At 43.4% G+C, this 25,386-nt stretch overlaps 1 protein-coding gene and 1 long non-coding RNA gene across 10 annotated transcripts in view; both read right to left on the minus strand.

Annotated features, from left to right (window-relative positions):
• Nucleotides 1-25,386, minus strand: part of LOC108105024 — a 130,393-nt gene that overhangs the window by 36,124 nt on the left and 68,883 nt on the right. For all 9 annotated transcript variants that reach the window (XR_001772338.2, XR_001772337.2, XR_001772339.2 and 6 more), the window contains exon 5: nucleotides 6,401-6,707. This is a non-coding gene — a long non-coding RNA (uncharacterized LOC108105024). The remainder of the gene's footprint in view (nucleotides 1-6,400; nucleotides 6,708-25,386) is intronic.
• LOC108105023 lies at nucleotides 16,479-17,242 on the minus strand. The gene is made up of 2 exons (XM_017211421.1): nucleotides 16,977-17,242; nucleotides 16,479-16,914 (listed from the first exon to the last, which is right to left on the minus strand). Exons 1-2 carry the CDS (start codon nucleotides 17,125-17,127, stop codon nucleotides 16,529-16,531), a joined length of 537 nt encoding a protein of 178 aa, XP_017066910.1. The 5' UTR covers nucleotides 17,128-17,242; the 3' UTR covers nucleotides 16,479-16,528.

The raw sequence follows: 25,386 nt of genomic DNA on the forward strand, positions 1-25,386 counted from the left end.
GAACTGAATCCAATGCTGGAGGAAGTAGCAGCATGAGGTTGAGGATGAGAACCTGAACGAGAACGAGAACGACAACGACGACATTTACTGTTTACCTTGATTATTTCATCAAAGTTTGAAAATATTTACATTGGCATTCCGAGCTTGGAACGTGATGTAGATATTTATACATGCCGTAGCCGTAGCCATTGCCGTTCTTTGGTTTTCCCCATTGCCATTTTCCCAGCCCCTAAGCTGGCTACATTTCCATTCTCCCCTGTAAAAACTCAGTAGTAGTAGTAGTAGCAGTCAGTAGTAGGTAGCAGCTATATAGAGATGTGTAACCCCAAAAACCAAGAGAAGGGAAAGGCAATCCCTCCTCCTCACAGCTTCTTTGCATTGTTTGTCTCTGCTGCTGCTGCTGGTGCTGGGGTTTTTCTTATTTTTTTTAGAAGGGGGAGGTTGGTAGGTAGGAAGCAGCGGGCAGAATGCCAGAACAATAAGTTTATTTTGATACACAAAATTAATACGTTGTTGGCATCAACTCATGCATCCCAGCCAGTCAGCCATCCACCTTGTCACTCAGCCACTCAGTCAGTCTGTCATTCAGTCAGTTTGTGTCCTTTAGCTCCTCTTCGACACTTGCCACTTGTAAACGACATTTTATTAGTAAAGTTTATTTAAATTCGTTAAAGATGTGTGCCTGAGATGGGAGAGGAGTTTGGGGGCAAGGACTCTCTTCGAACAACATCGGCAACATCGTAACGTGGCTGCCGCATTCGTATTCAAAAGATCAACATATTGCGTTACGTGGTGTATTTTAAATTCAAAATTGACTTTCGAGCACTTACAGCCGGCGAGCGAGCAGGCAACACAACCAGTCAGCAGGAATTGGAAATGGGTAGAGGAGAAGGGGGGTGTTGGTTGGTTTATACCAAAATAGCTGGGGTAGCCAAAGAAGCCAAGGAGGAGGACAAGCTGAGGGAGCGCTGATTCGACGACCTCATTCCTTATCGCAATGCCAAAATCCCCAAGGGTGGAGCACTGATTTGCCCGGGCAAAAGGTCGCAGGAGCAGCAGCAGCAGTAGAAGGAGATTGGGTTGGGTTTCGGGGGGCGGCGTCGTCGTCAAACTATGACCCAGTGAGATCATGGATAGGCAGCCAAGCTCGATTGAATTGTTTTCGGTGTAATCGCTTTCAGTAAGTGAATCTTACAGCCACACCACCTTCCCCTGCCCCTTTAACAGCTTAAATAACTTCTTAAATAATAAAGACAACCGGAGTGGGTGGAGTAAAGTGCTGAGACTTAATTGAAGCTTTGGAAGGTAATCACCTTGTTAAGGTGTTTCTTCGTCTGTCAGAAATCTGTCCATTATTTTTGGTTGTTATGATGAAGTCGCAGTGGCCCATCAATGTTATTCTTCGAAATGATTAGATTCCTGTGAGAATTGTTTTGGTTACATTTGAGATTTATTTACCTGTTAGTCGTAGTTTAATTAGTTGAGCTGTTAGTCCAAAAGTTGTTAGAGAGTTAGCTTTACTTTTAAAAGCTCTTCTTCTTAGCCTTATGAACTTATGAGTCCCAAGAAAATTCGGGAAAGAGCTAACCATGAACCTCAAAGTTCTCAATATCACATTTCTATAAGACACAAGATGCATCTTGCATCTTTATCTTGATGCCTGCAGATAGTCAATCGGTTTACAAATTCATCTAAACTCAGCTAAGATTTGATTTGGTACTGGGATTGTACTCTTTTCCAAAAGTAGTTTCAAAGTAAAGTTTAAGGGTATACTTATGATTTTCCCTATTAAAAATCTACTGCTTAGGGTCTCTACAACATTAACCCTTACAAATCTCCTACTGTAAAAAGATGTTGCCCAGGTCATGAATAGCAACGAGTTTTCCACATCTTGCAGATCATTAATTAAACGTTAGCATCAGCTAAAAACTTTTAATAAATCAGCAATAAACGGAAAATTCCAATTAAAACTTTCTAGCATAGAAAAACATCTGCAAACTGGCCTTTGTTTGGAGAGAAATATGAGAGTACATTGATTCGAAATGCAAAATAAGGCCTGTTTTGATATATTAAACAAGATGAAGATTGGATCCTTCACGAGCCTTCTTTTTTTTGTAAAAGAAATGTCTTAGAATAATTCGACTGGAAAAACATTCTAGACGTTGTAAGCTCAGCTCAAGTTTAAGTTCAAAACCCATCCTAATAGACAAGGATATATAGAACATGATAAAGTTTTGTTTCATCTCTTACATTTTCTGTGCATGCAAAGAGTTTTCTTTTGTGGAAAGGACTGTCTTTTTAATGGTTTATTCATAGGGTTTAAATTTAACTCGACTATGTAGATTACAATAACAATTAACTTGGCTTGTACCTATGTTTCTCACTTTTCATTGCCACGAAGTAAAGAGTTTGGATCAGAAGATGAGAGGACCTCCTTAGTTTCTCATTTTCTTATTATTATCATCTTATTACACTGTCTACTAGCTTATGATTGACAGCATTCTTTAAATCTAACGATTTTTTGAAGAGTTAAATCGATTTCCAAAACATTTCCAATATGAATTTTACATTATTTATAGGCATAAGCAAACTTGATAAAAATCATATTGAACTTTACACTTTCTGTTTTCTGTTTTGAATTATTTTTAATCCCAAACCGATTATGGAGAATCCTTTTAAATGTCCCCACCCTTTTCCATCTTTGTATTCCTATCAATAACCAGCCCATTCATCCTGTTACTATGATCCAAATTCCTCAAAACCCCTCCGCTCAATGGCCAAAATAAATGCTGGCAAACTGAAAAATCAGGTTAAGAAAAAGAAAATAGAGGAAAACATTTGATTCGTGCTCAAAGCGTTTTTCTGACAGCTGCCTAGGCTACCTCAACCCTTCGGTTGGTTTTGGTGGGCGATCTCTCTCTCTGCGGGGAATAGTTTTCAGTTTTGAGTCTCCGACAAATCTGAAAGTGGAGACTCAAAGCTGCAACTGAAGCTATAGCTGTTAGCTGTTCCTGAATCTGAATCTGAAGAGCAGAAGAGCTGAAGAGCCGTGTCGGAGGAGAAGAAACTGGGCAAGGAATAAATACATAACTGAATATGACACGTTCGCCGCAAAGTACGGCAGAAGCCAAACAAAAAACAATACGACAAAGTGTCATAAAAGTTGTATACAAAACTTAAGAAGTAGCACGGGGTAGGGGCAGGACTAGCAGTGGCAACAATTACCCACTGTGAGGAGGCAGTCAAGGAGAGAAGAGAAGAGAGGAGAAGAGAAGGGACACCACCGCCCCAACCCGTACTAAGCACTTGGAAAATGACATAGGCAACTGCAATTGTTGCAACTTGTTGTGCAAAAATAATAAGGAAGTGAACTTAAAATGATTACACGATAAAGTTTTACCCTGCAATTTGGCATTGAAGGTGTGTGAGTGTGGAACAAAGGGCTGCTCCTCCTCGCTGCTGCTGCGCTGCGGGAAGACTGGTGTGGCAGGCAGCAAGAAGGCAAAAAGATTTACATCCACAATCTGCAGTTGTTGAACTTTGCATTTAGTGGGAGTTGTTCCCCCTCCAGCATGTGGATGGCAATTGATTGCTTGGCTTTCCACTTTTTCCCTTTTTTTTCAACTTCCCCCCCTCTTTTTTCACCCCTATTTTTACTTCCTAGAATTTACTATAAACCCACAAGGATACTATACTGGTTCGTCCTTTTTTCACTCACCCCACTTCCTCCCTCTTCACCACATTTGGGACAGCCGACACGCTTTCATTTGTATTCAATATGATTTTGGCAGGCCATAAAAAAACGTTTAACAATGAAGGGGCAGCCGAGGGAGAGATGGAGGTCTGAGGACTGGGACTGTGACTGAGCAATGAATTTGTGCGGCCAAAAGTGAGTCAAGTGCGGGTGCTGAGATTTTCATTTCATATATATTGGCCACAGCAGCTGCTATACTGGGCCATAATCATCATCGTCATAACGGATACAATGGCAGTAGGACGATGACGGAGTGAGGAGAACCCGTGGATATTTCAGTTTCAGTTTCAGTTTTCCCGTTTACCAGTTTTCCCCAAGCCCTCATAAATGCCTCTCCAGCCTAGACATGGTCAAAGTTTATGGTAAATGCCAACTATTTAACGCTTATTTTCAGTAAATTTCAAAAAAATGCTTGACTAATATGTGTGCGTGCGTGTGTTTGTGCCTTTTTTGGCCACACACATAGGAAGGGAGCGAGGAAGTGTTGCCTATTTATGCGGGCTACGCTTGACTGCACATGGTGCGAAATTCACATTCATTTGAAAATGTTTTATATATATATATATCAAAATGGCGATTCATATAGAACACGTGGATATGGCTATACATATATTAAGGCTTTGATTTTAATTAAATGTGAAAAGGTAATTATTGGAATGCACACATGAATATTAAAACGGACAGAGAGTCCACCGCCTAAAAAAGCTGATAATACTTTAAGATTGATTTACAAATTTTGATTTAGTTTATATTAATATTTAGTATCAATATGAAGTCTGTCTTTCCTTAACTTTAAGAAGATTTGAAGTTAAAGTTAACAAGACTTAAAAAGTCAAGCTCTTAACCAGTACATAAACACCCATAAAGTTGGGCGAAATGTTAAGTGCTGCCGCTGGGAGGGTGTGCCTGCTCTGTGTTTGTGCATCATTTGATTAACGTAATCGAATGACACGCCATATGTCAGTCATCCAGAGAGGGCCAGGCAGTCACCCGTAGACGGCCGACTCATTCACATCTCCTTAGCCCTATTCTTATACTTAACCTTATCCTTATTCTTATTCCTTAGCCCTGTATATCCCTCAATACTGCGGGCGAGTTAAACGAAGTAAGTCGGTAAAAAGTCACCAGGGCGTACATGTGAAAGTCACTTGGGCTCGGCTGGCTGGGCTCTTACTCCTCTTCGGATGTCTCTGTTTGATAAACAATTGACACTTATACGGCAGGGCGGAGTCGGGTGGGAGGGTATTCAAGGAGGCTGGTGATGGTAAAGGGGGCGTTCTTACACACAACACATGTAGCAAAATCAATTTTCACCTTTTCACTTGATCAATTTCTTAACGGCAATGAAAAGTTTTCTGCGAAGTAAGCTGAGCGCACGGCTGCGGAATGTCAAGCAGGCCAGGAGGAGATGCCAGTAACCCAGTACTGAAGGAATCCTCCTGCTGCCTGGATAAGTGATGGGGGAGGAGGCGGTGGAGATGGAAAGCCTGGGCACAGATAGCATCATTTGCATTTCCACGCACACCCATTCCACACGCACACGTTAACAGTTAGTTGGGTTGCGGAAGTGAGTTCCGGAAGGGTGTAGAGTGGGTACAGGAGTAGGTAGGCGGGGTATTCCCAGGGAACAGTGGTTGGAGTTACAAGGAACTCTGAAGGAAAAGTGACTGTGATGGCATTATAGTTAGATTATTATAAAGGAGCAGGGTCTGCCTTTAATGACTTAAATCACTTAAGAATATCTAAATTTGTCATATTCTAATATATTTTAAGATTATTTTTGCTAATTTTAAATTAGATTTATCAAGTAATAAACTTCTAAGCTTTAAACTGCCTTTAAAAGGGAATAAATCCCTGAGTTCATCAACTCACGACTATAAGATACCCCACTGTTTCGCACATACCTAAAGTATACATTTTGCTAGATGAAATGGACAAAGCGCCACCTATTGTCAGAGAAAGCATGTTGAGTAACTGAGTGACGTCACTGCCCATGTGAGGGCTTATAATTTAAATTTATTCATAAATAGCGAAATGATGTTCCGATTTGAAAAATCTTTAGTAAATCGATCGAGCTTGACAAAAATAAGTTATACAAGTTCAAACGAAGACATAACTATAATATTATGGACACCACAGATTTCCGCCGTTTGTGGGCGTTATAGTGGGTGTGGCAGGATGCTAAAATAAACTTGCGCTTCGTGTCGACCTCAAGTATCTGCCTGCTTAATCTCAACTCTATATCTCTGTATCTATAGTTCCTGAGATATCAGCGTTTATACGGACAGACGGACGGACGGACGGACGAACGGATAAATGGACGGACGGACGAACAGATAAATGGACGGACGGACAGCCGGACATGGCTCAATCGACTTCGCTATTGGTCCTGATCAAGATTATATATACTTTATAGGGTCGAAAAAACTTAATTTTACCTGTTACATACTTTTCAACGAATCTGATATACCCTTTTACTCTACGAGTAACATGTATAATGAGTTTCCTCTTCTGGAAAATTCCTTTGTTGTTAACAAACATTGATACATGTAAATGCATTATTAAAATATCTCCAAACTCAAATACAAACTTCAAACCTGAAATTTGATCAATAAAAAGCATAGCTCTATTACCACTGTAACTCACTTTTCGTTTCGTTGCGTCCCATTAAAAATTATGTTGAAAAGAAAAGCAGATGGAGATGAGGAAAGGAGACGTAGGCGGAGATGGAGACATTGTCGGTGATGGAGACGTCGGAGACATCGGTGAAGCAGCAGAAATAACACACGGACATGGTCACGGATGCGGCTGATTCAGATATATGTTGTAAAGGAGATGGGACCCCGTCGTCCTTGTCCTCGGCCGGAAGCAGCAAATTTTCATTTTATTATACCCACGATTTCCACGATAGAAGAAAATTGGGAATAATGTGTTGAAGTCGAAAGGGAAGTGCCTGTAAATAAGAGATTATATTGATTATCCATTACAATATATAAAGTTCTTAGACGTAACTAGTTGGTACAATAACCACTAATTCTTAAAAAAGCAAAATATTAATAGGTATCTTAAAGTCTATCCACTCCATCACACCTTTCGTTCTTGTTTATTTTACAAAGTGCCTCGAAAAGCGAAGGCAAAGGGTTGCGGGCAGTCAAGAGGACAGGGAAAAAGGAAGTAGGGGACAGGGAGCATCGGGCGGCAGGAAGCGGCTACGACGTGTCACGGCCTGTGACAGGAGTCGTCGTCGTGTCACGGCAACTACTGGCCAACTGGGCGGATGAAGTTTGCTTCATTGGCTCAGCATAATTGTTTCCTTTTGAGCTCCGGCAGCATACGCCTCCACTGAAATTTACATGCCGACTCAGGCGAGTGGAAGTGAGTGGACAGTGGACAATGGACAATGGGACATTTGGGACAATGGATGAAGTGAAGGGCAGCAGGCAGGTCAGGTCCTGGAGAGAATCACCATCCGGGTTGTGAACCTGAACATGGGATGGATCCGATTCGTTACCCCGACTGACATGTCCTGACTGGCGTCGACAGGCGATAATGATGCCTGCCGAAGATCGTCGACTAGGTAACTACTCCGGCCTCCCTAGTGGGTTGGCGGCGGCGTCGAGGTCACTCACTAATTGATTGACCTGCCCAATTTTATGGCCTGTCAATGTCGCTGATTGACTGACCGACTGACTGCCTGATTGACAGATGCACGAGGCGTGACTGCCTCACATCCAACATTCCCCCCACCAGCCAAAGCCACTGCCACAGCCACTGCCACATGCACATTTTACCGCCCTGGGCCGGGTCTGTCTCTGGGTATTTTGTGCGCTGTTACTTTTAGTGCAATTCGTTGGCAACGACGATGACCTCGAGATTGGTTGGTGCAGCTCTCTTAAACTGGAACTCTCGCCGCCCGCAGCGGCGCTGCCTCAGAAGTCGCATTTAATTGACCAATAAAACTGGACCCCGGATGACCAAAATGAAGCCTCGCAACAACAGCCCGTTTAATGAGTATGTCTCAGTCCGTATTTTTCAGAGGCATGAAATGGGTACAAAAAAAAAAGTGGCGCCCAACGCGACGCCGACGTTTAAGCCCTAGCTCTTTCCCCTTTTTTTTATATTTAACATCTGCGCTTTCGTTTTCTTATTAGCAATTGATGTGCATACAAAATACAAATTAATTTTGTCATCCGCAGACATACGTATCCCAATGTATATCTCAGCTCAGTGAGCTGGTGTTTGGTTTACGTCTCCTTTGGCCTCTTTGTGTGAAATGGCAGCAGCTAGAGGGAAGAGAGAGTCCTGACGGTAATCGAAAGAGGAGCGAAAAATTGCCACGCAGACATAATGGCAACGTTCGAGAGGGGCCAAAGTGGAGAATTTGAATGGAATCCTATGTCAAATGTCACACAGACCTACTCGATTGTATGACTCATTCACACACATACATACACTGGGAGATCTCCCATGCATACGAGAGGTACTCAGTCGTAGAGTCAGTTCGTCAGTCAGTCAGCTAGTCCGTCTGTCAATGGGACAGACATTTTGCTAACGTGAATTCGTGAAACGAATAAGGAAAGGGTGGCGGTGGTGGTGGTGGTGGTGTAGCGATATTCTCAACGATGTTCCCCATTACAAATTCAATTACATGCTTAGCTACACTTTAGAGAAATTGAATTTTTATGTGCATTTATATTTAGTATATTTTTACATTCACCCACTCCCACTCCCAGGTATTGGTAGCACTAGGAGTTGGAGGAGGAGAACCACCAGCAGTAGCAGCCAGGCTTTGCTGCGGTTAGCTAAGGGATTCCATCAGCCATTTTTATAGTCATAGCAAACGAGACGACATCTTAATCTCCGTGCTGTGCATAAGTGGAATTGAAACTGGCCCCATGGCCATAGCCATCTAAAACTGCTCACTTTGGCCCGAAAGCAACATCGGGACGACGATTGGGAAATAGATCGCTGCTACGGCTTGTCTTACTGAAGCGACACCTTAATTATGGCATTTGCCAGACAAAAACGAAAAGAAGAAGTCAGTCCTGTCGTCTTTTGGCTCAACTGCATCCTGGCATTCTGGCATCCTTGGATCCGTGCAGCCATCCAGCCATCTAACCAACCAGCCATCCGGCAAGGAGACGCAGAAAGGATGCGTGACAGACAAGAGAACAAGGCATTGTCTCCTGATGAACTAAATTAGATTTCGGTTTGGCGAATGCCAGGGCCAAGAGTTGGACCACCACAAAACCGCGCAGTTTAGACTGAGAAAAAGAAGGAAGTAGGTGAAGTATAGATAAGATTTTTGGATAAAAAAAGCAATTGGAAAGAAGTTCCATTTCCTGTACAAGTTTTCCTTTTATGTGAATCTAAAAACTTGGTCAAGATTTCCCAATTTTAACAAACAAAGCAACCATTTCTTTTCCAGTGTAGGAGGGAGTTCTCTGACGTTGCCATTAATGTCGCCGTCTCCCTCAACTCAGGGCACGATCCGCACATGTTCATCGCACGCACAGACCCCGTGGCTCCCGTCGACTGCCAATCCATACCCTCAACCCCAAACCCTTAACACATCCCCACTTGGATGCCAGGCGGTTTGAATGCGTTGCAGAGAATGGAGTTGAAGTAGGAGTAGCAGAAGGAGTAGGACTATGAGAAACCGAAGTGCATTGTAGACTTGTATCGCCAGTCTCTGGTGGCCATGGAGCAACCCCTTCTTGTCCTCAAAACTCCACAAGCGGGCTTTCGAGAGTGGTTTAAGGTTGCTCCTTTTGGGTCCTAGAGAGAGACTATGTGTGGTGGCCTCTGGGTCGGCCTTTAATTTTAAGACCAAAATAGCGAAATAACATGAAAGGCCAACCCCCCACGAAACGAAACTGGAATGGAATGGAAACAATGCTCGAAATTATTATGGTCCCAGCTACCAGAACTCCTCCCCCTCTGATTCTCATCATGCGGCGGTGGTCCTCTTTAACTGCAATAGAAGTGAGAGTCCTCGAACTTTTCAGCTCCAGCTCCAGTTCCCTCTTCACTCAGAGAATGATTCCTAATTCCAAATGATGGTCACGGGCGAGGGAAGAGCTTTGCTCTCGCATCACTCTAGACCAAGTTCCCTGGGCTAATTGAAGCCACTGAGTCACCGCAACTCTTGGTGAGGGTATGCAGCAGTCTTTGACTTGGACGTGAAGTTTCGGTGTTGGCCTTCTCTCTTATTTCTTTTTTTTTTTGGCTACTTGTCTTCTCTACTACCCAGCTGCCTGGCATTCCATTTCAATTTGTTGCAGTTACTTTAAACAATTACCAAGGCACACGAACAGCTGCAACGGAGCTGGAAAGCTCGTGGAAAAAATACAATATGGGGCGGCGACCCAAATGCTGCTGCTGCTGCTGCTGCTGTTGGTGACCCAAACAGGTCGAGTTTCGTTCTTTTGAAAATGCTCCAATATAATTTAATGATGAACAAGGACAACGGAGGCGCCTCAACCTCTCACTCCCTCTCTCTTTGTGTGTGTAAATCTGTAAATTTTATGCGACAATTGAGGCAAAAATGAAATTCGGGGCTGAGCTTTGCGCTCTGTTTGTGGTCGGAATTGGCGGCAGGCAGGCTTGATGATTTGATGAGGCGCCTCTCTTTCCTCATATATCCCAGAGATATCCAGATATATGCTATATCTATCCTATAACCAATCCCGCAAGCCCACCTTCCTTCGCTTTCGACTCCTTTTCTACGTAAACGTGGAATACAAATTGCACTCATTTTAGTTTCTCACGTTTGTTGCATGTTGTACATGACTGCAACGCGCACGCACACAATTTGACACACAGATAGAGGAGAGTATACACACACACACACACACACACACACTAGCACACACATTTATGTTCATGCCCCAAAAGGAGGTAGGCCTCGACCTCTGCTTAGTTTCGAATAGCCCCCGTGAATCCTTCGTCCTGCATTCTACTGCTCTCTTTCGCCTTTCACCAGTCTCGATTCCAGGACTCCCAACACACACATCCCTCTTGCCTTCCCTGCCTGCCCGCAGCTTCGCCTGCTGCTCTCTGTTTTCCTGTCGCTTCATCGGCATGCGACAAACGGAAATGTTGCTTTTATGCTTTAAATATGGCAACTTTGTGGTGTCGACAGACACTCACACTCACACTTATACGCTGGGCTCATAGATACTCTCACGCACACAGGGTCAGAGTCGGCACTTTAAGAAAAAATTATGACCTTAAAAAGATAATCTATTTCTTAAGTTGAGTAATTTATAGGATTTTATTTAACTAGAAAGTACTTAAGCTGAATAGAAGCCTTTGGTAAGTTGCTTGAGCTTTTTTCTTCATCAAGTTTTCCTTATAATTCCCAAGTGCCTGTTTAGGTAGGCTTGCAAATTGTTATCTTCATTCTTTTAGCATGAAAGATCACCTTGAAAGCAGGGAAATTATGGTTTTTCAGGCATAAGCTTATGGATTTACATATTTATATTTAAAATTATTAAATTTTTCTATTTAATTTTATATTTTACAACTTCGTTTCTTCAATTCTAAAAAAGAACTAGATCAAGAAAAGGTTTTTTAGCTTAACAGATAATTTCCAGAAAGATCAAATCTTATATATCATAAATATATAAGTCAAACCTAGCCTGTATAAGCCTGGCCCCTACATTTTTCAAGTGCATTGACAGTCGTGTCGATTGCACGTCTTGCCTGGCCCTCATCCAGAGGCTTGCTGGTTTCGCTGCCTATGCATCAGCCACAGCTCCCCCTTCGTCCTGTTTGTGACTATATCGAAAACGGCTGTGTGAGAGTGTGTGAGCGAGTGTTTGAGCGATCGACCATGAAGCCTTCATTATTGCATTTCATGATTTTGCGGTTCTTTATGCTCGTTCCTTTACACTACTAGGCGGCGACACAAACAGGGAAAGCTTCTGCGGGAAAGTCGATGGGTTTCTATGGGCTATGGGCTATGGGCTATGGTCGTCTATGGCACTGTGGGCGTGGCTAGGCGAATGAGGGCAGGACAGTAGTAGTGGACGAGAAACGTCTGCCATGTGCTGCCATTTGCCATGTGTTTGGCCTGGCCGGGACTGGTGTCGACACTTTCACAACATATCCATAGACACACACACATCCATACTCGTCGTCGCATATTCGCATCTACGAACGACAAAGACATCACACAGTCATGGCCAGGATATGGCTTTGCCCCTCGCGTCCTGCATTCATTTCCATCTCGAGTCATAGCTATACGAGAGACTCCGTAGCTATCATCATCCTCCTCCTCCTCTTGCCTGTCACCGTATGCCGCCCCGCCCAGCCTCATTCAAATTTTCAATATTTTCTATGTGTGCTGCCGGTCGTTATCACGCATTTCCTGCCATTTGCATCGCCATCTACATCGACACATCACCACCACTACATCTACATTCATATCCACATATTCATATCTCCATCTCCATCTCCATCGCCATCTCCATTGCCATGCCCATTGCCATTGGCATTGGATTGGTAACGGGAATTGCAGCCGCAAGACACTGGCTACGTGGCCAGCAACCGACTTGACCAATTTGCCGCCCCTGCGGTTCCCGGGTTGAGCGCATTAGGCCGGGCAGACACACACACTTTCGCATATGCAAAACCGATCATAGTGGAGGGAGTATGAAAGCCCCAACCCATACCCCGAAATCGAGCTACAATGCCAGCTGAGGGAAAAGTGACGGTGAAGCCTGGGCCTGGGTTGGACATGGCACGGGTTGAAGTTAGGTTAGGGGGTCAGCAGTTCAATTTCGAGAGGGGACAAATGTTAAACACTTTACTTTACTTCACTTTACTTTACACATTTTAGCAATCATTTAGCATAATATTTTAGGTTAAGAAAGTGTAGGGAATGGGAGGTTAGTTTGGACGCCAGTTATGCTAATTAAGTCTGACTCACTCTTGAAAATTAAAAACGTTGATGTTTGGACTTGAATTAACAGAAATAAATAAGCTTAGCTCTTGGTGATTAAGAATATGTGTTTGGGGTTAAGTTATATGATTAAGTTAAGTTTTTTAGCTTAAGATAGTTTCTAGAAAGGGAGTTCAGTATGTCTTTAAACTTAAGATAAACTGAAGATAAACACCAAAAATTTTTAAAAGTATTCAATATATAAGCATCCCTTCAAGGAACTATCCTTACTTTTTAGAAAAGATATACCTTATCTTTCCCTATTCAAAATTAAAATCAATTTTTACTAACCATAAAGTCAAACTTCATCGAAAGAAATCGTTTATAAGAAATCAGATTAAAGCTAAAGCCTAAAGAGAAGTAAAACCTTAATCTTAAATCTGATAAAACCTAAAATTAATGTTCCATTAGAAAGGCTTAAAGGCAGTTAATGAAACTCTAAGCTTCTTGAACACATTTAAAGTTGAAAATATTCAGAAAGCCTTTTCCTTTCTTCCAGTGCACAAATCCTTAGCCACAAAACAAACTGCCACCGCAAGCTTTCAAAGTTAATATGCCAGGAATTTAAGGCATTGTGAAGAGACTTAATTACAATTTATTAATTATTTAATTAAGACCCTTGACCAGTGCTTCGTTAAGCGAAAGTCCACAGCCAATAAAACCTTAAGTGATCCCCTGATATGATAACTTCAATTAAAATGACTTTCAAGGAGCAGCAGCTGGCCTTATCATTCCCAGCCAATGATCAGCTTCCCTTATCTGTGACTGTGACCCCGCGCGACTTTACCCAACATGGCCATAATCCGAGTGGCCATATCCGCTGGGGAGCAGCAGCAACAGCAATCGCATTCAGCTGTTAATGCCACTGATTGCTAATAAATTGAAAACCATTTCAGCCCAGCCCTTGGCCAAAGGCGATAGGTGGCAAAGGATTTGCAACAGCCGTCGATGCTGGAAAGGATCAAGAGGAGGAGGAGTAGGAGTAGTAGCAAAGGGAAACGGAATCAGAATCAGAGAGCCAGCCCATCGAAACTCCCCTTTCAATGAATATGCAAAAACAAGGCAAACAGTGAATAAAATCAAAATAAAAACTCATTTATCAACACGAATGGCGCGGAGGCAGTCTATCCATCGCCATCTCCATCGATATAAAGGTGGACAAATGTGTACGAGGAAGGAAGGCAGGATGATGCTGTGTTGGCCACGTGTTGGCCAAAAGGGAAAAGGTCACAAAAGCAGGTTAAGCTGCTTTTTAAATAAAGCGCAGCAGCACCACAGCAGCACACACAGAACGTTAATATGGTTGGCCGTTCAGAGGCAGGAATACTGAAAAGGTAGGGAATACCCGTGTGAGGATAAGGGGAATCCTTTTCTCGCCTGGCCATGTGCGAACTCATCAGCTGGCAACCAACGACTGACTAAAGTAGCACTACAGAACTCGCCGTTTTCCCTAGAAAGCCTAGCCGACGACGAGCCAACGACGATGACATTGCCGAACACGAATTCTACCGAAACCCCAACGAAGCCTAAACGAAGGACATTAACTCGGCTTCGGAATCATCATCGTGCCATAAGCCGAGCAACACGATTGGCGACTACATCGGGACTTCGGCTGGCTGGCTGACTGGCAATGCGGACCTCTACGTTGGCCGTAATCCGTTCGTTGGATTTTTTGAATTAGTTGCGTGTGGTAGCTTGTTGACATCAGTACCGGGTACCGGATGCGGATGCGGACACGTGCGTGGCCCGCAACAAATCTCTCGCCAAATCTCGACACAAAAGTCCTACTGGACGACTTTCAAGCGCGCGCGACGACCCCTTAAAAAAAAAGTTCATAGTTTAGAGAGTTCACCTGTGTGTTGTTGTTATTGTTGTTGTCGTTGTGAGATCCCCCATCTGGCCTTCTCTGTTGTTTTTTTTTTTGTTATCACTTCTACTACTTTTTTTTTCCTGTTATTTGCGGCATCACTCGCGTGTGCTTGTGTATGAGAGTGTGCGTGTGCGTAAGCGTGTGTAAGGTGAGTGTTGATTTCCTGTTACGCTGAGATACTTTCTACATTACCTACACACCCTGCAAACTGTTGCCAATCGCTTTAAGCTGCTACACCTCAAACTAAGACCAGAAACTAAACCAAAAACGGAGCTCCTAAACCAAACTAAATCTATGCCAAAACCAAAACCAAAGCCAAAGCAAAGCAAAGCAAACCGAGCCTAAAACCAAACTAAACCAGGCTGATGGCACGTTACTAGCTAGCTGCTGCTGGGCTGAAGAACCTCCTGACCTGCGGTCCTCGATTGCCGATGGTCAGGATGGGGCAATGGTCAGCTGGTCGCTAGTTGATGGTCAACGGTTGTCCGTTCAGCTAGTTTTGTGGTCGCTTTGATGCGGTCGCGGGCAATTTGAAAGCCAACACCGAAACGCCGATTACGATAAGTGCAGTCGAAACGGGTGCAGGGTTAGAAGAAGGCGGTGTAGAATGCAGATTGGGAATGAAAATTCGGAATGGAGAAGGGGAATCATCATCATCATCAGCAGCAGCAGCAATAGCAGACACAACAGACTGCATTTAGCATTCGCTTTCTGCCGCCTCTTCTGATGTTGTATTTCATTTTCCCTGCTCCCACCAACTCGCAATCGCATTTCCATTCTCGCAACGCTTTTCTCATCCTTTGTCGTCGTTTTTAGTTTTAGCTGCCAGCAATTGCTGCTGCCAGTTTTGCAATTAAAGACCAGCCAAACAGTCAAGCTAAACCAACCAACCAACCAGCCAGTTCCATGCCAAAATGCCAAATGGCAAGCTGTGAGGGATCTGCGAAGGCTTGCCACCACCATCACTATCGTGGGATAACCACCAGAGGAGAGGAGAAATATTAAATACTAAATACCAAATGCCAGCCAGCTGAGCTGCCTAGGGAGAGGCCGAGGTAGTAGTTCAGTCCGCCGCCTGTTGCCGCCTTCGCCTGTCAGCATTTTGTTGAAGTTGCCATTGCCGTTGCAGTTGCATTCTCCTCAGTAATAGCCGCCGCAGCATCCTTTGGGAGAGTCCTGAGCGTCCAATCCTTGTGACACTTTGAGTGTGAACAGGTGAGTGACAATCGGAAAAGCAATCCCCATCCATAAGGGATGCCCCGCTGTGGCATGATCGAACGTTGGTGTGGCAAAGTTTTTGGTAAAGGAGAGAGTCCTTGTGGTTTATGGTTGAAGGAATGGTTGTTCTTTAACAAGGAAAAGCTTAAAGATCAGTCTCTGTAAGCTGTATAATTTCTAACCCAAATCTAGTAACAACCTAAACTAAAAAAGCTAAAATCTTATTTCTTAAAACCAATTTCCTGCCCAAACAAGCTTAACCCATTAATCAAGATATTAGTTCGAAAACTTAAACCCACTAAACTTGCCCTTTTTCAATATTCCTTTGTCTTTTTATAATCCGAAATAACGGCCATCGGAAAGATACTATTGCATGCCACACAAAAAGGCCAAATGGTTTGGCCCCACAGGGAGTGGCACTTGCAAAACTTTCAACCGTTTTGCGGGGCTTTTTACATAAAACAATGTATGTTAATTTCCATGAATAAATAAATAAATATAAATGTATAAATGCTGGTATATGTGGCTAAAAGTAAAGGCCAAAACTGCAATTGTCCTGGCTATGGTTTTGGTTATTCGTTTAGATCTTTAAGTGGCTATAAAGTTGGAAATAAGTTCGTTTAAAGGAATGATCATTAGAAAAGGGGTAAACCTAGAATTTATATTGCCACAAAAAGATAATCTGGAATTTTATTTATAATTCATAAAGTGGCTGAGTTAAGGACCCTTTAAAGACTCTCTAAAAGCAGCATCCCACCTTATTAGCCTCTTTCTTCTCCTCGCTCTGCTGATCCTCTTCCATCAAAAAGTCTACCTCACTGGCCATCAACAAGCTAACCTCCTGTTCCTCTTCCTCCACTGAACTCCCATTCTGATTCCCATCCTCCTCCTCGCTCAAAATAAGCTGATAGGGATTAAACAGTCCATACTCAAGTACCCCCTCCAGCTGAGTCTCCTCTTCGTCGGTCTCCGTTTCCGAATCGCTATCACCCTCACAGCAGAGAATCTCATGGGCCAGCAGGGAGATGGTCTCCTCACAGAAGATTTCCACTTCTTCCAGCTCATTGTCCGAATCTCCAGCCAGTAGACTGTACTTGCTAGCCTGAGGATCAGGGCTACTGTTCCCTGGTTATATCAAAGGTGCTGTTAAGCGGGGTTACTAATCTTACGGACAATGCCCTCTTCACCTTCGCTATCTGTTTCGCCAGACGAGGTTGGATCACTGCCGCTGCTAAAACCTTCCGGATCGTCCAAGACGAGCATAGTATAGAAGCCCCCTGCCATGGGACTCTGCATTTCCTTTACCATTTGAGCCCTGGCAACGCCGCTGCTGGCCATCTTCTTCGATTGTGTCTGATCCCCCACGGCTTCTCTAGCTCTGCATATATGCTGCTCCTCCTCCTTCTAAATGATATATACTTATGTTCCTGACTGGCTGACTGCCTTCCGTAGAGAGATCCCGAACTTGTTTCTATGCGTAGTGGAAATGCTTCGCACGGCAACTGTGACTGGGATTGGTTTTGGTTTGGGCTATGTCCGGATGGGTAGCTAGCAGGAAGCAACACTGCCAGCACGTAATGTCCTGGGCGCTTCCTCCCAGGACGGCGAATTAAATTTTATGCCAACTGCATTGCCCTTTAAGGGGCGAACAGCAAAGGTCTTCCACGACGAAGACGATGAAACGGAAAGGACTACCAAGAGACAGGGCCAAGATGGAGACGTCTGGCTAACTGCGGAATCGTCACAGGCCGCAGGCCGCGGCGCTCTACATACACCAATGGACTGGCAAAAGGACGACACATACAAAGGACTCTCTCCCTTACACACACACACTGTCACACACACACTGACAAACACATACACTACAAGGACGCGCGTACATGAACTGGCTACCGCAGCAAAGTTACATTTGAAATTTTATTTCCATGGCCAGAACGGACTTGGACTTGGAATGCAACAAATAAAAACGGGCCAAAAGCGGAGTTGCCACAGCAAGCGTTTGCGCCCAAGCCCCCTTTGGGGTGAGCCTTCGTTATCATTGTATCACTCTCATCTGGGCCAGGCCAGACCATGTACTGCCCTCTTCCTCTGCTTTCACCCCTTCTCACACACACACACATCTCACCTCTATGGGTGAGGACATCAAGGGCGGGGGGGTGTCGCAGACCGCAGCCTAGCAAGCTGGCCACTTAATAGGACAGGCACAAATTACCAGTTAACCAAATGGGCTTTAATAAGGTTTATAAATTGTTATACATTATAAAGAAAAGAGTAATTATCATATCGATAACGGGCTAGGGAATCCAATTTAATTCTTTTTTTGTTTTTTAGGGTATTCGTTTGGTTCATCAACTTTAGTTAAGTTCTTTTTCTGGAGAAGGCTTGGGGAGAAAAAGTAGAGTTGGGATAGGGGTATAGATAGTAAAAGCTATATGGTTTCTATACTAGCCATGTGCCTTAATTTATTCTACAGTTTATGGCTTGAATTTCAGTTTTAACTTTAACCTTAAAACTATCAAAAGATCAGGTTTTTAAGAACTTAATCCATCTTCCTCAGACAAAACTATATATAAACTTAGAGATCATATTCTTAACTCTGCCTTCTTTACATCCAATTCCATATACAAACCTATAACTTCTTGGAGTACTAATGACCCCAAAACTTGCTGACCCTCCTAACCCATAAACCCTTCCTCTCTCCCGCTAACTCAGAACTTTCGCCTGTTGGCTTTGCCATTTTTACTGGCCTTCCCTTGACCCAGGACTAGGAGCTGTGGCCAGAACCAGGCCATAACCAGAACTAGAACCAGCACCAGAACTAGGACCAGGACTAGGACCAGAACCAGGGACCACTTTGGCGAACCACAATTTAATTTCTGTTTTGGTCTCTCCTAGTGCAGTTTTTTCTTCTTTTTTCCTGCAACAGCAGCAGCAGCAGTTCAGCTGTTTCGCTTTCTTCTGTTTCTTCCCCCTCCCAAAACCAGAAAAAAGAGGCTAAGGCCGCCTTCCGGTCGTCAGAGGCAGTCGTTTTGTGGTGCGTCTTTGGTTGGTGGCAGCATTGTGTCGCCTGAAAAATTCCCTGACCTGGCCAGGCAAGCGGGCTCCACCAAAAATCCACTTTCCAGTTACAGTTTTTTCCATGATTCTTCTGCTCCTTACCCTTAACCTTTCTCTTTCCCCTACTTCTCTTCTATATATAGCAAATATTCAGTTTAAAGTCGGAATCCATTCCAGCCAAGGAGAGAGGAGTAAGGAGATAGGAAGAAAGAGGGAGGTGGGGAACTGAAACTCACTGCGTTAACGAACATAATAACCCTTTTCTCTCTAATTACACACCAAATTTACTACAAACGAGCAATAAAAATCATCCAAGCAAAATCTCTGCTGCGGCCACAGAACCAGAGCCAGAGTTAACCCACCACCCACTCGAGGAAACCCTACCCCACCATCTCACAACCACTTTTCGCAACGCTTAAATGCAAATGCTTTTTTCCCATGCACACAGAGCAGCACAAAAAACATTAACAACAATGACAATAAATGAAAGACATTAATGCTAAGCGATCCGCAGCAGCATCTCATACCCAGCCATTCCACATCCTTGCCCGAAAAAAAGAAGAAGGAGAAGGAAAACCAAGCCTCGACAGTGACAGTTTTCCAGGGGTGGAGAGGGGAGTATTTTCGCTACAGTCAATGAAATAAAATTAAACAATTATGACAGGAAGAGAGAGCGGAAAATAAAGAAGGTGAAAGGAGAAGGAGTCCTTTGCCTTATTTTTGTCATATTTGCATGTCCTTTCGAAAGGCAAAAGAAAGGGTATCTCCCCTCTCGCTACCAAGCTATATGATTATTATTATTTGATTTTTCAGTGTTCTGATTCCATATCCATCCCAGTATTCCCACATGTAGTATCCTTTATCCCATATCTGTAGCCCGGTAACTTCCACTTAAACCTCGCTCATTCACTCAACCAACGACAGTGGGGCAAATTTTACGCGACGTAATCGTAATATGATTATCGTGCCACATAATCCCCTCTTCCTTCCTTTCATTCACTCTCCCTCTCCCTCTCTGACTGTATGTGTGTGTGTGCGTTAAATAACTTCCTTCCGGTGGCGACAACATCAGCCAACCTCGACTCCGTGTCGAGGCATACTCGTGTATCCGCTTCCGTTGAATGATGCCGCAGAAATGCTCCAAATCTCATATCATCATTTACGCAGTAATTTTTAGAAGCCAACTGGATGATGAGGCCTTGCCCCTGGCCCAAACCCCCCTCCATCCACCACCCTCACTGGAATTATCCAATTCAACCACAGAGGACAGGACACTTTGGCCTCAGTAGTCAAAGGGCAACTGCATCACCCAGTAACCACCAGTAACCATCAGTAGTACCTCGTACCATTGGCATAATAAACAAAGCTTCAGCTCGCAACTCATGCGAGTCAACTTGCCACCGACGACTGCTATGAACTGTGACTTTGGCTGGCTGAGCTGGGCTAGCTGGCTGCGTGTTGAGGGCACGTCCATCCGGATGTTAGAGGATGTTAAGGGGTGGATGGGGAGGAAAAGGTCCTGAGTCTGGGGCTTTTTCTGCTCTCCGAGTGTCCTTATTTTAATCTCGACACAAGTTAACAGCATTGTTGGCAGCCGCGTGCCATCCGTGAGCTTTGCCTTCGTCGTTGTCCTCCTTGCTCCTCCTTATCCTCCACGGCTCTAACTCAACATAATGCGCACAGCTCGGGTATTCATCCTAACCGCATCGCATCGCAGCTCCTTTCGACAGGCTGCTCCTCCACCTCCTCCTTCTCCTTTCTACACCTCCCCCTCGAAATAGGACTGGCCCTAGTTTCAGTTTCAGCTACCGGATTCCGTGTCCCTGCCCTCCTTGTCGTCGTCCACATCCTTGTCATTAGCAGTTAGCATTCAGACGATGTCGTCGTCGTCGTCGTCGTCGCCGCCTCCTTCTCGTCCTTGTCTGTCGCCTGCCGTTCATAATGTTATGATGGCTAAAAGCTAATTGCGTTTGTCTGTGTTAGTTGCTGACATTTGGCCTCCTCTCATCGTTCTCGTTTTCGTCCTTGCCCCCAGCCCGACGCCGCCCCTTTTGCGTTCTCGTCTCTGGCGGCGGCAGTGGCAGTGGCGTCGACGTGGCGGCATTAAGTGTCACTGGAGTGCGTGATCCTTGTAAGTCGTCTAGTTACACATGTTTTTATAACCTGTTTTCCAGGAGTACCCTGGCTAGCAGGCTGTAGAGTGGGGTGGATTAGTTGGGTGCCAAGCAAGAAGCATTTTGATTTAGAGTAGGGTTTCCTGGCTGAAAGGGGTCTCTGCCTTACCACCCACTCTCTAAGTTTGGGTAAAGCAAAGAGATAGTTTAAGGATCGTTGAGGTTCTCTGGGTTTATTTAAGGCTCTGGAAGAAGGATCTCTCTGTTAGCAGAAAACAGTGATTAAAGTTGGTAAAGGAAAGGGTAGAAAGGTGAACTTACTTTTTAGCTATTAAGTTCTAGCAGGACTCAGGATCAAGGAGAGAAATTGAAGGAGAGGTTTCCCTCTGAGTCTAGCTACCAATTTTACCCCCTTACAGGATATAACTCATTCGAATTCATTCACAAAGCACTAGTAAAACCAAGAACTCCCCTTTGTTTTCGCCAACGTCATCGTCAACGTCTTTCTCTTTTGCGGTTCCAGGACTATAGCTTTACCCTTACCCCTCCACCGCCCACCAGACAGCGTGTCCTTGGTGGCCCAAATCACTTATTTGTGGCGTCATTCAGCCAGGAGAGGGAGTGGTCGGTCCTAAGCCAGTGGGCTCAAATCGAATCGCTTAATCAGCCAGCCGGACCCAGTGACCGACTAAAGCCCCTATGACTTTACCTGTCAAGATGGTCAGGACAGGACTAGGACCAAGACTAGGACTTGGACTTGAATGCTTATAGCTGATAGCTGACAAATCACCAAGTGAATGACCCAGCGAGTTGACAATAAGAAGTGTCATCATTAACGAGCATCGGAACACCCAGCAAACATTTATCAATGGCAAACAGACGACAGTCCAAGGGGCGGGCGGGCGTTCGTTCAAACAAACAAACAAAAAGGCAGGCAAACAAATGATGAGGCGGCGGCAGCCGAGGCGTCACAGGGAACTTTGGCAAATTAAATCGGTGCTTAAAATATCTAGGGTTCAGGATTGGTTGGCGGGGGGGATGGGTAGGTGATGCTTGTGCGGGACAGGATGTGCTGTAGGATAACCGCAGTTGGGTCTGGAATCCTCTTGGGTATCTTTGCCTGCCCTCGCCCAACAACAGTTTTGTTTCCCATCATCCGATGAAATCAAGCAAATCGTATTAAATAACAGTTAATTACAAATACACACGACCCGGCGGCCAAGGACCGAGATTTGGGGCGTCAGGACGAAGTCTGCTCCCTTTGCCACACCACCATGTGCCGCCACTACACCCATACACCCCACTAACCAAGCAACAACCCTCAACCCACCCACACAACCCACTCCTCTCTGTGGCAAAGTGTTTTCCTAGGACTGCTGCTGCTGCTCGGGTTTGGGGTCAAAGCCAAATGGTTGATGCTGAATTAATTAATGATTCACTTGAATGATTGATTATTTGACTAAATGATTGAATTATGCGATCGACCCCTACCACCTCGATGTGTGTCTAAGCTTCGACCGCAGCGAAAAAGAAAAACCTATAACCTTTGACCTTTGGCCAATTATTTAGGCAGAAATAGCAATAAACACACGCCCACCCACACACATCGCTGCTTCACACGCCCCCAAAAAGCCAAAAAACCAGACAACATGTCGAGGTTTGCCTTTCTTTCCTCTTTCCAGGAGGTCAATTCTGACAAATTGATCAAAGAATGATGGCTGTTGGAGGATTAAAGATAAGATAATGATTGAAATATATAACCTGTATTGGAATAATATGACATCTAATAATATCTATAGAGACTAAGAGAGAGACTAACTACTAAACTCAGACTAGACTGATCTTAGATAAAGGAAATAAGAGAAATGTTTGCCTGTTTGGGTTTAGGATTTCTGGTTAGGGAAAGGAGTTAGTATTTAAAGGTTAAAAGTTAAGTTTAGGATTTTTAAGGGTTTTAAAGGTTAAATGGTTAGCCTTAGGTTAGTTTAAGTTTAAGTTTAAGTTTAAGTTTAAGTTTAAGTTTAAGTTTAAGTTTAAGTTTAAGTTTAAGTTTAAGTTTAAGTTTAAGTTTAAGTTTAAGTTTAAGTTTAAGTTTAGTTTTAGTTTTAGTTTAAGTTTAAGTTTAAGTTTAAGTTTAAGTTTAAGTTTAAGTTTAAGTTTAAGTTTAAGTTTAAGTTTAAGTTTAAGTTTAAGTTTAAGTTTAAATTTAAATTTAAGTTTAAGTTAACGTTTAAGTTTAAGTTTAGTTTTAGTTTTAGTTTTAGTTTTAGTTTAAGTTTAAGTTTAAGTTTAAGTTTAAGTTTAAGTTTAAGTTTAAGTTTAAGTTTAAGTTTAGTTTAAGTTAACGTTTAAGTTAACGTTTAAGTTTAAGTTTAAGTTTAAGTTTAAGTTTAGTTTTAGTTTTAGTTTAAGTTTAAGTTTAAGTTTAAGTTTAAGTTTAAGTTTAAGTTTAAGTTTAAGTTTAAGTTTAAGTTTAAGTTTAAGTTTAAATTTAAATTTAAGTTTAAGTTAACGTTTAAGTTTAAGTTTAAGTTTAGTTTTAGTTTTAGTTTTAGTTTTAGTTTTAGTTTTAGTTTAAGTTTAAGTTTAAGTTTAAGTTTAAGTTTAAGTTTTAGTTTAAGTTTAAGTTTAAGTTTAAGTTTAAGTTTAAGTTTAAGTTTAAGTTTAAGTTTAAGTTTAGTTTTAGTTTTAGTTTTAGTTTAAGTTTAAGTTTAAGTTTAAGTTTAAGTTTAAGTTTAAGTTTAAGTTTAAGTTTAAGTTTAAGTTTAAGTTTAAGTTTAAGTTTAAGTTTAAGTTTATGTTTAAGTTTAAGTTTAAGTGTAAGTTTAAGATTAGGTTTAAGTTTAAGTTCAAGATTTCATTACCTTGTTTTAAGTTAAATTTAAGTTAAAGATTTAATAGGTTAGTCCTTAGCTTAGGTTAAGGCAGCACTTTGAATCCATCAAGAACATTAGTATATATCCTACAAATGTATAAATCTCTACTACTCGCATCTATTTCTATACATTCTAAGCAACCCTGGGAAAACTAACATCAGGAAAAGCTAAGATAAGCTAACATGATTTCTCAGCTTATTTTAAGGCAGTATTTTGGATCTATCAAGATTTTAAGTATATGTATATCCTACCTATCTATACACATTCTATGCCCTCGAAAAGCTTACATTAGAAACAAGAGACACCATTATAATATCTCAGTTTAGCTATCTTTAAGATCTTATCAAAATAGAAGCCTTTAAAGGCACCCAGCGGCCTCTTTGCTGATCCTTCTTGCAGGCCAAAGGCGGCAAACTGAGCCATCTTTAGGCTGATTTTGGCTGTCATGATGGTGGGAGGTCACGCACTTGGCTTTCAGGGGAATATGGCCAAGATAAGATGCTTAGGGAAAGGTCTCAGTGGCGGTCTCAGTCTGAGACTCTCAGTCTCAGGCTCAGTCTCCTCCACCTTGTTGCACGCCATTCGAGCCAGGGCCATGGCGTCAAGGATTTTAAGGAGGAGGAGGAAGAGTGGGCTTGCCAGTGTCGTTGACAGCCACAAATTTTGGCCTGCCAAAGCCGTCGGAAGAGTTAGAGAAGGAGAAGCTACAGGAAGAGGAGAAGATCTCCCTCCCAGACAAGTCTGAGCCATTTTTGGGGCCAAAAGGCTGGCTGTCTCTCTGTCTGGGGACCTTCTCGTCTTGTCCATCTGTTTCTCGTTCCGCCGCCAGAGAGCTCTGGGAAATCCCACAGACACGCTTCTCGAAAGCGTCTCAAATTTAGATATTTCCCCAACATTTATGTGAATTTCTAGATGCAATTTGAGGAGATGGAGGAGAGCGAGGCTGCTTTTGTGGTTTTGTTATCGGCTTCGGATAGTCCCCGTCCGGTCAGTTAGTAGTTAGATGGTCAGGTGGTGGATAGATCCGTCTCCGCCTCCGCCACCGCCACCGCCACCGCCACCGCCTCTGCCTCTGCCTCTGCCTTATCAATCTGCTCATCATCATTGCTCGCTCATTGTCCTGCCTGCCTGCTCCTCGGTCGGAGTCAACGTTTTTAACTGCCGGTTCTTGGTTAACAAACATCCCATAATTTGATTAGTGACATTCTGCACAGGCATTTGGGTGAAAAGATAAGGAATGCACACACACACCCACACACACACTAGCTAACACACACACATGGCAATTGGACACTGGACACTGGATACTACTGCTGCTGCTGCTGCTGGGTGGCTGCTGCTGCTGGGTGGCTGCTGGCAAATGGCCAAAGTTGCAATTAAATTAAAGGATGCGTCGGACTCGTTTTAGCCACCTACCTTGCCAGAGGAGGGATGCAGCAGCAGATTGCCAGGGCATGGCAGAAAAACAGGAAACGGGAAGTGGTTGAGGAAGTACCAAGCAGAAGTAGAGGAAGAGACGGAAGCAGAGGCAGAGGAAGAGGAACTGAACC

This window comes from Drosophila eugracilis, unplaced genomic scaffold (assembly GCF_018153835.1).
Source record: "Drosophila eugracilis isolate 14026-0451.02 unplaced genomic scaffold, ASM1815383v1 contig_2155, whole genome shotgun sequence".
Lineage (NCBI taxonomy): Eukaryota > Metazoa > Arthropoda > Insecta > Diptera > Drosophilidae > Drosophila > Drosophila eugracilis.